The 16,838-nt window shown below is 49.0% G+C and overlaps 1 protein-coding gene across 1 annotated transcript; it reads left to right on the forward strand.

Annotated features, from left to right (window-relative positions):
- The first annotated feature begins 446 nt into the window (after positions 1-446).
- Positions 447-16,231, forward strand: LOC126537458 (hsp70-binding protein 1-like). Its single transcript, XM_050184464.2, has 3 exons — positions 447-719; positions 8,158-8,441; positions 15,874-16,231. The coding sequence occupies exons 1-3, from the start codon at positions 447-449 to the stop codon at positions 16,229-16,231; spliced, it is 915 nt and encodes a 304-aa protein (XP_050040421.2).
- The last annotated feature ends 607 nt before the right edge of the window (positions 16,232-16,838 follow it).

Below are 16,838 nucleotides of genomic sequence, written 5' to 3' on the forward strand. Positions count from 1 at the left end.
TTCAATAGGTCCTCGTTCTCACTTGTCTCAAACCCGGCCTACATGGTGCGATATTACACTGCGTTTTTCGCAGCTACGATTTCCGCAAATGCGAAATTGGCATTACCGTTTCACATCAGCATTTAGCATCATATTAGCGTCAATAACATTTTAAATTCAATTCTCTTAGTGATATATGTGTGTTAAATCATAGCATTACTATTATAAATCGTACTGCTTAGGAAAATTTATTAGTATGTCTCTATCGATTTGTAAATTGCACGTTACTTGAAGTTTCTTTAAATATTAGGTAAAAGGTCAGGTGCTCAATTGTTGGCCAATCTCCCAAGGTGGGTACGTGCCATATTTTCGGCACATCATCACTATCATCATCGTCACCTTGCCACGGGTGCGTCCCAGACTCGGCAGCTACAACGAGGAGATCCCCGATGTCTACTCGCGCAACCATGGCCGAGGATGTTGCCCAGCCGGCGCCCTCGGGAAGGGCCGTCGACCCGCAGAGGCTGGACGTGAGCCGCATCCGGTGGCTGACGCGGGCGATGCAGGAACTGCTTGTGAACCCGTATGACGAGATGCGGCGCAGCCTGCGGAACATCCGCGAGTGTCTGCACGAGTCACACAACGTCGGCCGCGTGCTCGTCGCCTGCATTGCCAACTTACAGCAGTACATCGACGTAGTCGACTACGCCAAGGACTTCGAGAAGATGGGCGGCTTCCAGGTATGCTGTCCGTCACTGACGGGCGCGGGATGCGGTCATGATGAGAGCGGGCTAGCAGTGTTCGAAAGCAGTTTGAGGACATCCCATGCTTCCAAAATTGCGGAGAGCTGGGCAAGTCGGAGTGGTAACTTGATTAAAGAGCGCCAGAACCAAACGCGAAGACATCAGGCAACAAGACAGTGTGCTGCCTTGTTGTGTTCATCTTTGTATCTTTTTCACCCTGTTCCCGAGCGTTTAGTCGCTCGAAATGCACAATATAAGACGTGCGTGGCTCCTCGATAGCATGCGTAACTCCCGCCTTGTTTGGCTATACGAACGCAAAACTACGCTGTGCCCCCTTCACAAGCCGCACAGTCTGCTACAAAAAGAGAGACTTCTGGCACACTGATCATTCACCTCCGAAGGAAATAATAGTTAGTGCATAAATTTTCGCACTTGTGCCTCGAAACGTTCTCGTGGCGTTATTTTATTGCACATATATCTTTCTAAATTGCCAATGCCAAGCGCTCGTAGTTTTCTAAGCACAAGGCTCTCGGACTCTGCCCACATGCGTAATCATTGCGAGTTGGGGCATTTACAACGCAATGTGCTGATGAATATGATTAGATTGCAAAGTCGCAAAGCCATTTGAAGCCATAAAGATGGAGTCTAGGCAAATCCGTGAGTATACCATCATTCCCACATTTGAAGAACCACCGTTCTAGCAGCTCCCGTATAAGCCAGCGCCAAAGCTTCCTCTAGTAATTTTTGTAGGAAACTCTGTTACAAGTGATCATGTGCATGCGAACATCTGCGTAGTATTTTGTTAGTGCTTGTACGGTACAACATCAAAGATAGCTCACCCGGCCACGCCGTTTCGTTCTCGGCGCATATAGGCATGCGCTATGTGTCGTTCTTGAAGTACGCAGTCGGCATGGCTAGTTCTAGGAACATAGGAACTAATATGTATATAGGAACTCCAATATATGCCTTATAGAAACACTAAACAAAGAATCGATAAGCCAGAACCCACTTTGAGAACTCCATGTGGTGCTTAAGCGTGTGAATATATTGATAGAGCTGCTAGGTGGTCAATGCAATGTAAATAACTTACTCCAAGGATACGCTGTAAAAAAACCTTTGAGCTGACGGTTACATTATGGGAGGTTCAAGGTGCAGTTAGCACCTGTCTTCTGTTTCTAGGTCCTTATGCTTAACAGAAGGAAACCAGGAAAGTGCACGTTGTATTCAGTTAAAAATAAGCAAAGTAAGCATTTTCCAGGATATGGTAAATGGAGCAGGTGACTTCTACACTGATGCGTAGAGCACCGCGAACGGCCACGCAACCTTGATTGGAGGTAGTGATGAACAGAATACAGAAGCTTAATTTGTAACTAGAGATGAAGTTTGAAAAACTCTACAATGCATGTCTCACGAAAAAGCGGCAGGAGAAGATAGAATACCACATGATTTAATCAAAGGATGGATCGGATATAGAGAAAAGCCTGCGACCGATACGCAATGCCCCACAACACCAAGTGTACTGAAGTGTTGGAAGAATATCAACATTATAGTTATTCATAAGAAGGAAGACGTTAAAGAATTGAAGAAATATAGGCCCGTTAGGTTGCTTTCAGTAGTGTATAAGATATTCACCGAGGTAATTTTGATACAATCAACGCAGTACATGACCTCAATCAACCTAACGGACAGGCTGGCTTGAGAATGAGGTGTTGTACAATGGATCACATCCGTGTATTCGATCAGGTAATTGAGAAATCTGCAAAGTAGAACCAACCTCTCCATATGGCTTTCATAGATTACGCAAACGTATTTGATTCGGTAGAGTTACCACTTGTAATGGAGGCATTGCGTAATGTAATGGTATATGTAATACCAATGTAATATGTAATGTAATATATAATACGTAGAAATGGAGGCATTGCGATTGCTTAGTGGCTATAGCGTTGGGCTGCTAAGCACGAGGTCGCGGCATCGAATCCCGGCCACGGCGGCCGCATTTCGATGGGGGTGAAATGCGGCCGTGTACTGAGTGAGATTTAGGTGCACATTAAAGAACTCTAGGTGGTACAAATTTCCGGACTCCCCCACTATGGCATGCATCATAATCAGATCGTGGTTTTGGCACGTAAAACCCCATAATTTAGTTTTTTGAGGCAATGGTTAATAAAGCAGTACAGTAAGCCTACGTGAATGTCTCATCAAATATCTATAAAGATTCCTCAGCTACCTTAAGTCTTCACCGAAAAAAAAACGGGAAAATATCAATCAATAAAGGGATCAGCAAGGAGACACAATCTCTCCAATGCTTCTATTCACTGCATGCTTAGAAAAACTATTCAAGCTATTAGACTAGAAATTGGGCATAAGGAATGCGGATCATATGCCGAATATTTCAGCAATCTACGGTTCGCACATGACGTCCTGTTCAGCAACGCTGCGGATGAATTACAACAAATAATTGTAGACCTTCGCCGAGAAAATGGGAGAGAATGGTGGAAGATTAGTATCCAAACACCAAAGGTAACGTTCATAGCCTAGAGAGAACCAGAATTCATGATTGGCAGTCAGCCTCTAGAATCTGTGCAATAATTTGTTTATCTGTCAATTGCCTACAGGGGACTCTCATCATGAGAACAAATTTACAGAAGAATAAAGATAGCTTAGAGCGCATACGGTAGGCATTACCAATACATGACCAGCAGCTTATACCGATTTTCTTGAGGAGAAAAGTGCGCAATTGTCGCACACTATTGGTACTAACATATGGGGCAGAAATTTGGAGCCTGGAAAGAAGCTTCAGAAGAATGCGGGGGGCACATAACCAATGGTCTATTAAAGTTACAGAGTGTGCCAAGAGTAGGGAAAGGCATTCAAGGACGGCAGCAAATTAGGTGGGGTGATGAAATTAAGAAATTTCCAGGCATAACTTGTAATAGGCTAGCGCAAGACAGCAGTAATTGAAGATCCCTGGGAGAGGCCTTCATGCTGCAGTGCAGAAAGAAAAGGTTGATGATGATGGTGACTTACTAAACCTTTCTCCAGGGTAAGACTATTCTGTATAGTAAATTTTGAGTGTAACGTACTTGAAGAAAAACAGCGCTAAAGAGACGAGGACGACAAGAACATGTACGACGGAGAGGCGCTAAACTTCCAACTAAATTTTATTTGAACAAACATGGTTTATACACATGGAAAATGAATTGTACCACAGTGACGTCAAGAAATCTCTATCGCATGAGAAATGCAATCTATTTGTCGGCAAGTGCTACTGACGGGCAGGCGATGCACGCGAACTTGGCCTTAGCAATGTGAAACGTTTATAATATCTCCCTTGCTAGTCTATCTCCGAGAAGTGTCCGAAACTTGGTGCGACGAAGGTACGGACGGTATTTGTGACGTTTGCAATGTTCAGCCGGATGACCCCCCCCCCCCCCCCCCATTTTTATTTACGGCCCAAGTGTGCTCTCGCACCCTTTCAACGTAATATTTCATTTCAAGTTTAGCGTCTGTCCATCGTATATGTTCTTTTCATCCTCGTCTCTTTAGCGCTGTTTTTCTTCAAGTATGTTACACCAACTCACCGACATCAAGCTCCTGCTGCTTCAGAGTGTAACCTAATACGTCAATGCGAATATTTGCTTCTCTCTTTAATGACAGTACCATGATAGTAAAAAATAAAATTATGCAGGTCTAATTTATGTGAACCGAAGCTTTCATGATGCGGTTAATCAAACGTTATAAATTTGTCCATTTAATTCCTGCGTCCGTCATCTAAGGGAAACTGACGTGTGCATGTGCTCTCGCGCACCCGTGCTACCCAACGCGACACATGTAGCGGTGATCGCAAAGAACTAGTTGGCGTTGACAGGATCGAAGTATACGCGCAATTGGGGCGTGATGGTTAGAGAACCAATCAGCTGTGCTCGGGAATGGTTAGATCCCACCATCTCGCACGTAATGAAATCTTTTTTATGCGAAACCATCAAATGGATCATTGCGCGATTTTTCGGTCAATGGGCCGGCGTCTGTATCTGTAGCAGCTACAGGGCACCTAAATTCCCATTGGCTGCGGCGCCACGTCATGAACGCGCTTTGACGGAGCAGAGCGGGAGAAACGGAACGTCTGCTGCAGGGCTAGCGCGCCAGGTGTTGTGTGAGGGGAGAGGGAATCACCGCGGCGTCCCGTCACCAGCGCGCCTTGACGCAGCACATACGGTACCGCAGGCTGCTACTGCTTGCTTCATCGGGCAGCACGTACCGCTATGGAGTCTGAAACATGTACATCGTCGGCGGCCGAAACCTCGGCATTAGCGAAACGGGGCCATCCACGCCAGTACACCGCACACGGAGTAAGGGAGCGGAAAAACGCAGCAAAATGAGCGAAGAGGCAGGCAGCGAAATGCACCATCGTCGTCAACTCTCCCAATGCACGACGATTGGAATGAGCAACGGCGCGATGTGCTGGGACACAGCGGAAAGACATCCGAAAGCGTGAGGTGGAAGCGGATCGCCAAAAGAAGCCTCTCAAGCGCCAATAGGACGAATTCCTTCGACAACGCGTTGAATTGGACATTAATGCTTTGACATTCATAACTCATAAGAAGTGTTTAGGTGTCCTCGGATGTTTTTAATGCTATAGCAATTATATAGACACTCAAGGCGCGCTTTTGCCGTCGGCTTCGGCATCGCCGTCGCCATGATGTTCTGTATAAAGTACAGCGGCGATAACACCGTCGCCGCGCGCCGCAGGCTGTATGTGCGAGTGAAAGCACGCCAGGGGAGCCGACGTTCGCGGTTCAATCTGACGCGCGAAAGGGAGGAAAGTGGGGAGGCAGCGCGGGAAGGAAGGGGGGGGGGGCTTCAGCCATTAACTGCGTACGTTGCGCGGCAGGCCGAGGTCGCTTGCGCGTATCTTGAAAGAGATTAGCAGATGGCTCATACCTTGGGCGTGCTGTATACTCACCGCTGTTTTCGTTGAAGCGATGGACAGCACGAAGGTCACTTCGCTCGCTACTAATGGCGCGCTTGCTGACACCAGCGTCTTGACAGCGAGTGTCCACGGTCATCGAGCGTGATGTGTTCATGTTTTCCAGTGCTCGTTGACACCATGCTGGTCAATTCATTTAAAGCTCACTCACACAAGGCCGACCCGACACCGATTTCGGTCTGCCGACTGTCGGTGACAGCGTTTTTTCCTCGTGTCGGCGCCTCAGTCACATTGTACCGATGCCGGCAATCTACCGACGGTCGGCGGAGAGCTCGGCGTCGGTACAATGTGACAAAGACGCCGTCACGAATGGAAAAAAAAATGCTGTCACCGACAGTCGGCAGACCGATATGGGTGTCGGGTCGGTCGAGTGTGAGTGAACCTTTAGCAAGGGAATCTTCCCACGTTTATACGGCTGATAGAATTATTATCCCTACTTCGTATAACTGTCTACTAAATTGATATGGTAATCGATGCTTCGCCTTTCGGGTGAAACTGCGACTATATATTTTTTAAGTACGAGCCATTCACGAAGACAGCTGCATGCAGCCCTGGAGAGTTCGCAAAGGAAGCTTCGCTTTACTATGACAGCTAGTGTAAGGAAATACGGATGTAGGATGCTTGAAATTGCGAATACACATTGGCAGCGGCATGAGCGGTACACAGCAAGACGTCAAATTGGACTGATTGCCCATATATCATGAGCCGTCATTGTCGCCAACGTAATGTCGAAGTGCAATGTCTCGCAGGGCAGAAGGACTTACCTGAGGGGCGGCCACTCAAAAGGGAGGCTCGAAGTGCCAGAGGCAAGTATGATTGACGATTACAGCCAGACGATTCACGTGCGGTAGTGTGAAGAAGGCACAATTTTTGCTGCAAACATTGCTGGTTGGTGCGGAATACGGGGAGAGCCGTTGGTGTCCGGCATGCCTTCTCTCACGTTGTGATGAAGGTGAAGGACACAGTAGAAAAACTGAATCTCGAAACGAACTCTTTCTTTGGCGGACCTGTGCCCAGAAAAGCAGGTGATACCCAAAGCGCAACCGTATAGCGACGAGCACAGTCGGCCATCGTTGAAACCTTGGTCTGCGGGTCAAGCGCGCCGGCTTTTACACTTGTCGAACGTACCAGCGTAACCTATGGCGCCTGCGTGGCTTTCAAAACGTACTGCGCAGTTCGTGTCGCGCATATAATCGGATTATACAAGGTTCGGCGAGAACATACACAACAGATAGTATCAATGATAACATTCGAGTAAGTTCGAAATCATGCAGGCGCATCTTGCGCATAGCAATAACTTTAAGTTGTTAGCGGGAGAAATGCAGTCCCCCGAAAAAGGATCAATAAGTACACGTGTCATTATAAAGGCACCGCTGATTAACCGGCGTCGGTTATGTGTATCGTTGGGCTTGTTGGTTCTGCATAATTACGACGAGCCCGGGACGCAAGACGAAAATGCATAGAGGTGAGCATGGACGCTGCCCCTCACGTGGTGGCTGCAGTAATAATTGATTGGGGGAGCGGTGCGTGAGAATGGCGACGTCGTGATGCGTGGCAGCAAGAAAAGGGAGAGAGGGAACGGTGCAGTTGCGGGCATCTTCGTATGCAGAGCAGACTAGCGAGAAAGTAGAAACCCCGCAGTGCCAAATGTTCATAGACAATGAGGAAAACAAAAATGAACTCTGCTTCTCGAGAATGTCCGTCACCTGGGGAGGTTGTGTTATTTCATAGTTGGCAAAAATATGCATCTGCACCCAATAAGGCTGCTTGTTGGCATTGGGGCAGCTTATGAGTGGAAAAAGCTTTTCTTCCTGTGACTTAACGAATATATTATAGTATTTGCAAAATTAGTTTAAGATACATTGCTTGAATTATGACATGAAATAACCGGTTGTGTTGTGTAGAAGCATAACCCTACTGTAATCCGTATCACTAATGAGGACAGGGGATAGGCCAAAATATGACAAATTTCCTGTTTTAATTCTGCAGTTCTGTTGCAGCCAAAGCCTTCTTCCCTGGTGACAGAAAGTGCCTTGTCCACCACAGAACCCGTCGGCCTAAGCGGAATACACTTGATATCTATGCTTAAAAAGAACCTTTGTCGGAACGACGACACGTCAGGTTGAGCCGAACCGAGAACTTCTCTTCGGGTGAAAGGACTATGCCAAAACAACACTCAAAGAACTTGAATTACACACACAGTTGCCCTTTTTGACCTTGTTCTTAACATGCTTGTATAGAAGTAGCGTACTAGAAGAGATGCAGACAAAGAGATGAGGGTAGGCACAGCATCGGCAGCAATTTTTGCATTTTTCTTACTTAGCTTGCGCGTTCACGTTCTTGTGCTTGGTTAAAAATAACACCAGCAGTAGACCTCTGTACTTACGACATCAGTCTTTTCTGACCGGGTTATATATAGGTTTACTGGCCATGCTTTCGTTGCACCAGGTGTTCCCCGAGCTTCTCGACTACCCTAGCTCACTTGTTCGCGTGGAGACATGCGCGCTGATCGCCGAGCTGGTGCAGAACAACCCGCACTGCCAGCGAGCGGCGCTGCTGAGTGCGAGTCGCCTACTACGCTTGCTGAACACCGAGACGGACGACGAGGTGCGCTGCAAGGCCCTGTACGCCCTATCATGCATGGTGCGACAGAACAAGGACGCCTACGCGAATTTCGAGAAGCTGGGAGGACCAGTCGTGTTGCGAAGGATCCTCTTTGAGACCACCAACAGGTGAGCAAGCAGCCAAGATGGACATGGGAGTAAAAGACCTCCTGTTTATGTTTTAATGTATTCGAGCGTATTTGGCCTCCATGTATTTGAATAGACGATGAAATATTCTGGACCCACTGCGGTGGCTTAGCGGATATATGGGGCTGCGCTGGTAAACACGAGGTCACGGTATCGAATCCCGGCTCCGGCGGCCACATTTCGTTGGCGACGAAATGCAAAAACGCCCGTGTCCCGTGCGGGGGGCACGTTGAAGATCCCCTGGTGTTCAAAATTAAACCGTAGTCGCCCATTACGGCGTGCCTCTTAATCAAATCGTGACTTTGGCACGTAAAATCAATCCGAGAATCCATCGAAACATTCTGGTCATTGACGAGGACCCGTATAACGTAAAACTATTCCAATATGTTTTTATTCCAATCTCCTGACGTCAAATTTACGTACCCGCCGACGCATGCATCGAGCAAACACCCGCAGGGTTGTCTGAACAAACCAATCAAATGCTCTCCTCGTTATATGAGGTCACTTTTGTTGGCTTGAAGAGCGCATAACATTGCCTGCACTGATCGGTTTGTCTTATCTAATTGGCTCACAAGAGGCGAGGAGCACGCTCAAGTGGAGAGGGATTCGATGGGGCCGAGCCACTGCATTGAATATCGATAACCGGATGAAGAGGGTGATGCCGGCGTCTGTGATTGGTCCGCTTTCTCTTACTTAGCTTGCGGTGGCTCGTCGACAATCGCGGCGGCATGCAACGGAAGCTTAATAATGACGCTAAAACGGATCCTCAGCAAAGAAGAGTTGGTAGAACGAGGTCGTAAACGTGCCGAAAGTTCTCAAGAACGTTACACGGCCACGCAGAAAGCTTTATTACACGCAAATAAACCCCTGCTCTCCGGCAGGGGTGAGTAGCCAGTGCCGGAGAGATCGGCGGCAGCCATCTTTTATTCCTTTCGGAATGGGGCAGCCTGCGGCTATTCAGAAGAAAATTCAGTTTTGTTCGGCATATTAATGCATCTTTAACGCGTACGCGTCACTTTGACGCGGTAAGATTTTGCGGCTTTGTGAAGTCGCATGGGAGGCAGGTGAAGGGGGTGCAGCCCGAAAACTTTTGACCGATAACCGAGGGCTAATGGCCAAAAGGCGTCGAATCAGAAATAACTATTTTTGTTTTGTTCGGTCAAATTATGCATAATCAGTGTCTACACGTCATATCAGATGGGTAGCTATCGCGGTTTTCGTGACGTCGCGTGACAGACAGGTGAAGTGGGGGTGGGACAAAAACGTTTTTGACCAATCGCGGTGGGCTGACTGCAGAATTGGAATAGAAAAATTTGTAATAGTTTTACGCTATAGCGCCGAAGATAACGTACACATCTGGCACAAAATTTGGAGCGCTACTAAAAGGAATCTGGTGGGACTACGTTCAAAACATGTGTCATAGTGAAAGAAAGGTATTTAATCTGTCGGCTTGGACATCTTGTAGACTATTCAAGTTGATCGCTTATCAGCCTCCATTGTGTATTGAATATTTGCAAGTATACCGGTCCGTCAGCATTTTTCATTCGTCACCGTGAAACATCACGACTGCGTTGTAAGCAGATAGCTAACGAAAGTTAGCCATGTCCAAATTGTCGTATTGCGATAGCAATCACACCGACACTCGAGGTGCGTTCGTGTCGTTGTCACCGCCACCAACTCCATCGCGTTGTTACGGGTTGTCAGGATTGGGGGCTCAGTCCCATCGCTCGGGATCCGTTGCCAAGATTGGAGTCCGGCATGAATTCGAAGGTAGCTGGCCCATGCCGTCGTCCAACTTATCCACGCTGAGGACGTTGATGAAGGGAAGAACTGCTTCTCATCGAGAACGAGGAATATGGGTTTAATTACAGTATTTAAATCAGTCTAACATGACTGCTTGAGAAAAAGAGTGTCAGTCCAACATGACTGCTCAAGAGAAAGTGAGTCGAGCATCCGCACAACAGCCGTTTTTAAACACTCGGTCCGCCGGCGATACATGGCGGCAAATGTTCGTTTCGTCATCGCAAAACTAGCCGCCTCCCGCGACAAGGTGACGCGAGCGTTCGTTTACTCATTGTAAATTCGCCGCCGGCCCGAAGAACAGTTTACGCACACAAAGGCACAGACATTCCAAGGTCTGGAGCCGACGACAGAGGGGCGCCGTTCCGCAGAACAGTTTACGCCCACACACACGCAAAACACACAGTTGCGAAGGTCTGGAGCCGACGTCAGAGGGGCGCCGTTCCGGGTACGTCGGAGACATTCTGGGTAGCTCGTTGTCCTGCGTGCCGGCCGGAGCATGGGAAGCGACATAAAACGGCTTTCCCGCGGCAGCTTGCTCACGCGTAGAAAATCAGGTCCGCGCTGGGGACCTCGGGCACAATAGTTCGTCCGTCGAACCCGTTTCGTCACAACGGCGATGGGGCTGGTGGATGGAGGCGGTTTTCAGCACAAAGCCCGCTTCTTCGAACGCAGCCTAGCTGCAGCGACGGAGAGTGGGGAATGCGCGTCTTGTCCCCCAGTCGTAATTGGGTGGCAATCCTACATTGCAGCTCGCCATTCTTAACAGGGTGAGACGGCGCATAGGCATCCATGTGCCTTGGATAGCGGAGTTCACGTGATCTGCTGCGGTGCGACGGCGAGCACGCAAGGGCGAAGCGAGAACGCTGGCGCCTTGATACGGCGCTGTCTTGCCGCGAGCACAGTGCTTGGGGCCACGTGACGGGCTCAGTTTCAGGGACGCAGTAAAATGAAATGGTAATGAGAGCGGCAGCACGGAAAGCTCACTTTGGGACAATCCGCCCTTTTCTTTTTCCTGTGCTGCCCCCTGGCGCACGCCGCTGGAAACGTTTTGGAAGGGTGCCGGGGCTTTCGCTGATTGATTTGTGTACCTGCGCCCATGTTGAGTGTGCGTCAGTTGTGCATTTTGTGGATCGCGAATCACTATTAATGGCTTCTCCGCGACAGAATGTCATTCCTGGCAGCCATGAAGCACTCAATGACTGCTGGGCGTGCGCCGTCACACCATGAAAAAGGCGGATTGCGCGCGCTCGTCGCGGCCGGCGCTCTTCCTCCTGCCAGTGTTGCGACAGACTGCTTACGGTCATCGAGCGAAACCTGTTCAGGTGCGTCTTAGGGCGCCTGTTTAGTCAGTAATCGAATTTCTAAAGCATTATATATTGCTCATAAGGGACACATGCGCACTCTTTGTGTGATATTCCATTGGCACTGAATTATCGCTTTTACGGTAGTGCGCAGCGGTGCTCATAGACTATACTTTTCGAAGGAAGTCACTCTAAGCGTAACGTTGTTCTCAGTTGGCTTACCGACTACGTACGCATGTCCACCCATTGCCTGGAGCGCTTTTAAAGCGAAGCTTTCTTTGCCCCTTCCTTCGACTTTTCCAATGCTGCTGCTGCTACTGCTGCTGTCACTGTCGCAGTCTTGCACGCCGCGTCGGGGGATGGTTAAAAGCGTCTATATCTCATGGCGGGAGCATGTCAGAGAGGAAAGGCTACGCGAGAAATTCGTTTAAGCCTCTCCATTGCGCCGCCACACTGCACTCTGGAGCTCACTGAGCGTCGCCACAATACCCTATGTATAGCTGTACTTATCCGCGAGCCCCCGCAAAAGCATTGCAGAAGCTGGAGCGTTTACCTTTGTACGAACGTGCAACAGTCCAGAGGTGGAGGTAGATAGAATGATAGACAGAAGGTAGGGAAAGAAGACAGGCAGCGGGTAGAGCCAACGCCGTCATGAGAAGAGTGAAAAACAACCTTGTGACTCTTCGCTCGCAGCTCGCATACGTGGGGAGAGAGCGAGAAAGGGAAAAGGCGAAGTTAGAAGGCAAGAGAACGCTACTACGAGACATGGCTGCCGGTTGCGAATAAACTGCATAAATTTAAGTTCAGGGTACAGTACGGTACGTTTCTGCTATTCCTGACAAATAAGCACCGTGCAAATTTGTCAAGCAGACAACTGACGCTGGGCGTGCAGAACCAGAGGCACGTTAAATCGCCGCAGCATCCAGGTGACATTACAGATGCAGCCGCACGTCAAATCAACACTTCTGTGTCATGTGCGGTAGCTTTGCGGTTATGCTGTTGCTCGAGGTCAGCCAGGTGTTCGATCCCGAACACGGCACCGCATTTCGACGAGGGCGAAATACAAAAATGCTCATGTACTTAGATTTTGGTGCACATCAAGTAACCCCAGGGGATGAAAAATAATCCGTAATACATCACTACGGCATGTCACATAAGTCAATTGTGCTTATAGCAGGTAGAGTCCCATAATTCAATCAATGTTTTGCTGTTGTGCCACGATCCTACGTACCATTTTAGGCAACTGAGGATGCTAATCATCTCGGTGGTGATGGATAGCACAATAACGCCTCCAGCAAGCATGTCTCGCGGTGTCTTCTGTGTAGTACGCAGAACAGCAGTAATGCACACAAGGTAACGTTTAGCGTCAACTCACCCCTCTCGTATGACCTTAACATTGAAGAAATTAAGCAATCGCCGTCAACATGCCCGCTAATTATCATCAATCAAAGCAAACAGCACAGAAAGCTTCGCTTACATTGATTCCCACAGTGTGTGGCATTTTGATCTTCTTGCAGCTTTACGCCATTGTTGTCATAATGTTTTGCGTTTAGTTTATCAAATTACCTCAATCGAGAATTTATCCCTTGAGGAGTCTCTGTGATTTTTGGTCATAAATTAGCTTCGGTAGCCAGTTACCTCTTCCACAACATTCATTTCGTGCATGCCGCCCTCATTATTGTTAGTTCTCTTTGTGCTGCAACATTGGTTAGACGGTCCTATATTGAATCTTGTACATAGTGCTTGCAGCCTTGGTCGTCCCTAGAATGTAGTCCTCGCAAGCTAGGAGACATTCAAGACCAGTTTACGCATTCATTTCAGTTTACTCGTGACGTCTGCTCTGTACAATTATTTCGGCGATCTCATAATGGCTTCTTGTAACTCTTGCAAGTACAACTATGGCGCAGTCTCAAATCTCGAATGCATTGTAGCACTGATAACCGTGGCTCTGCACACTCCAGTTAGGCATTTGGCTTTAGTGACACCCGTTTCTTACGGAACTAACCATAGACGCAGGTAAATTAAACCACACACACAGGGATGGTATCGAAGAAGGTTATAACACCTGACGACAGGCCGATCTGTTTCTGCTGCGGCCGAATCGGTCACGTTTCCCATCACTGCCGAAGCCGTTGGTCGCCCCCTGCTCGAATCACCTTACGGAATTCAAGTTCGCCCCGAAGTTCCTCACCCGGTCGCTTCTACGACGCTTCCGACGCCACTACCTCGACTCGCTGCTATGCTAGCTCGCCCTCGCCTCAACGTCGCCAGCCACGTTCGCTCCAGCTTCACCGCTCGCCGTCGCCGACCTACCCAGAACCGTCCCAGCAGGAAAACTAGCCAATGCGGCACCTCGAGGTGGCGCTGCAATGGCGGATTCGCCATTGCAGCGCCGTGTGAGAGTTACCTGTTCCACGGTCCGCAAAAGATCTCGGAAGTTTCATGGCCCTTTGCTCATACTTCCACCGCTTTGTTAAAGTTTTTGCCACCGTAGCACGCCCTCTCACAGATCTGAAGAAAAGTGTGCCGTTTTCATGGGGATCTTCTCAGGCCACCGCCTTTTCTCGCCTTACCACCATTCTTTCGCGTGGGTTTGGATCTCCTTGGCCCTTTCCCTGCGTCAGCTCCGACAACAGGTGGATCGCTGTCGCTACTGATTACGCGACGCGCTATGCCATCACTCGGGCACTTCCCACGAGCTGTGCAAGTGACGTCGCAGATTTCTTACTCCGGGATATCATTTTAGTACATGGCGCCCCGCGACAGCTCCTTACTGACCGCGGCCGCACTTTCCTCTCCAATGTCATCGCCGATATCCTACGCTCATGTTCTACGAAGCACAAACTGGCGACCTCCTATCATCCCCAGACCAACGGCCTTACTGAGCGACTTAATCGGACCATTACTGACATGCCATCGAAATATCTTTCACCCGACCACAAGGACTGGGATGTGGCTCTCCCTTATGTCACGTTCCTCTATAACTCATCACGCCACGATACTGCTGGGTATTCCCCTTTTTACTTACTCTTAGGTCGTTGCCCTGTATTACCATTGGACACTTAACTCCCCTTGACACAGGATTCGAGGACCGAGTATGCCCGCGACGCCATCGCCCACGCTGACCATACGCGCCAGCTTGCCCGTACTCGTCCGTTGGCATCGCAGGAATCTCAACGGCACGCTTGCAATCGCCGCCATCGTGACAGATATTTTTCACCAGGCTCTCTCGTGCTACTTTGGCCCCCCTTGCCGCTCAGTGGGGCTCTCTGAGAAACTCCTCCCGTGCTACAAAGGCCCTTACCGTGTTCTACGTCAACTAACCAATGTCACTTACGAGATAATCCCCGTAACCTCCGTCATGCCACCCGGTTCCACGTCACCTGACGTCGTACACGTCTCTGCTTAAGCCTTACTATGCCCTTACCCATGGCTCCGTCTGAAGCACCGGGACGATGCTTCTCCTACCGGCGGTCGTGTTACGGTGAAAAAAGAGCACACAAGGTCGTCGACAGTGAAGACGACGAAGTGGCAACAGTCTTTCGGCATTCTTGGCTACTGTTTATATACGCTGCAGTATATATGTATATATATATATATATATATATATATGTATATATATATATATATATACATATATGTCTTGGTTATGCGAAATAATGTGTTTGTGAACTTGAATGTTCTGCCTGTGGCGTTTTATTTGTCTCGAAGCGTGTGATGTATTGCAGCGAATAGCTTGCTGTCTCCATCGTCCGTGTTCGTGGGAAAACGCTCGCTCGCTCGCTCGCTCGCTCGCTCGCTCGTTCGTTCGTTCGTTCGTTCGTTCGTTCGTTCGTTCGTTCGCTCGTTCGCTCGTTCGCTCGTTCGCTCGTTCGTTCGTTCGTTCGTTCGTTCGTTCGTTCGTTCGTTCGTTCGTTCGTTCGTTCGTTCGTTCGTTCGTTCGTTCAAGCTAGTCGTTCGTTTACGTTGTCTTTGTTGGACAGGGCACTATCATTCGGCGATGGGTACAAGCACTGTCTTGGATGTTTGCACGACAAATACGTATCAGTGAAAAGAAAACAAACTTCAAGACGGCGTCTTAATCAAGAGTCGCAGAACGAGGGAAGCCTCAGCCAGTGTTTATGCAATGGGGCCTGCTTTCACGAGGGCCGTGACCAGATCATTTGTCGAAACTTTGGCTGCAGGCAGGCTCACCCACCGCTCACCTGGTCAGGTGGGGTCATTCATTCACTCATCGGAAAAAAGAAATACGTCGTGATTTTCTTCGACCATCTTCGCGATTGAGGGCGCCCCCGACTATCTCTGTGCAGGCGTCTCAAGACCAAGGCGAGCTTCCTGGTGGCTGCACTGTGTAGCCAGGAGGACGGCTTCCGCGCAGCGCTGGCCGACTCGGAGTTCGCGTGCGACGCCGTCCGGCTGCTTCCGCGCGTCGACGGCGACTGCCGGCAGTTTCTGCTCAGCGCGCTGCTCACGCTGGCCACACACAGCGTCCAGCCGCTGCTGGCCGAACTGCCCACGGTCAGGGAAGCCCTCGTCGCCACGCTGGCCGGCTTCATCCGCGAACACGGTGACGCGGCGGAGTTCCAGGAGGAAGTGCAGTATTCCACCGAGATACTCGACCTACTGAAGGACCGCGGCGAGCTGCCGAGAATTATTTGCTCATCATAACGTTTTCCGTCTGTGCTGAACGTCGGTCGATCGTACGGGCGCGAGGCTGCTTGCATACTGTGGTGTCGCTCCGTTATAGCAACGAACGAAGACTTTATAAGCTACAAACCTTTATAAACGACGCTGCTGTTGATTTACCGCCCTTAGTTTCTTTGTTTTCTGAACGTTTTCATTACTGTGTCCCTGTGTATACGACTAGTGTATTTATGCTGCGGTGCTTGGAAATATCGGGAATTAGTATGGCGAAAGACAGATATGTCGCGTAATAAGGCTGTAAGAATCACAGTATGATATCTCAAGGTCTGGGTCATGCCAGAGAGAAATAGAGTGGGATCGGTCTTTTGAATTAAGCTGCTGCCTTTATAAGAAGAAAGCTGCATTGTGTGTCGTAATCTCTATTGCCTAGGTGTTCTGATCACGCTGTGTCTATTATCGTTACTCAATATCTTCCAGTACAGTACGCGGTGTCTGTCTTCATCGTTCGCGTACATTTCCCTCGATCTTTGTACGGCCATACCCTGGATTTAATATGGTACATAATTCGGAAGTCTCGGTCGAATAAACATGTTCGAGTCAACTACGTTTTCTTTTTTTCATAGCGACTGTC

This window comes from Dermacentor andersoni, chromosome 4 (genome assembly GCF_023375885.2).
Source record: "Dermacentor andersoni chromosome 4, qqDerAnde1_hic_scaffold, whole genome shotgun sequence".
Classification (NCBI taxonomy): Eukaryota; Metazoa; Arthropoda; class Arachnida; order Ixodida; family Ixodidae; genus Dermacentor; species Dermacentor andersoni.

Excerpts from the sequence above, each read along its gene's own strand:
- LOC126537458 (XM_050184464.2), top strand. The coding sequence starts at position 447 with ATGGCCGAGGATGTTGCCCAGCCGGCGCCCTCGGGAAGGGCCGTCGAC. Across the intron at positions 720-8,157 it reads AGAAGATGGGCGGCTTCCAG|GTGTTCCCCGAGCTTCTCGA; the intron begins GTATGCTGTCCG and ends TCGTTGCACCAG. Across the intron at positions 8,442-15,873 it reads CTCTTTGAGACCACCAACAG|GCGTCTCAAGACCAAGGCGA; the intron begins GTGAGCAAGCAG and ends ATCTCTGTGCAG.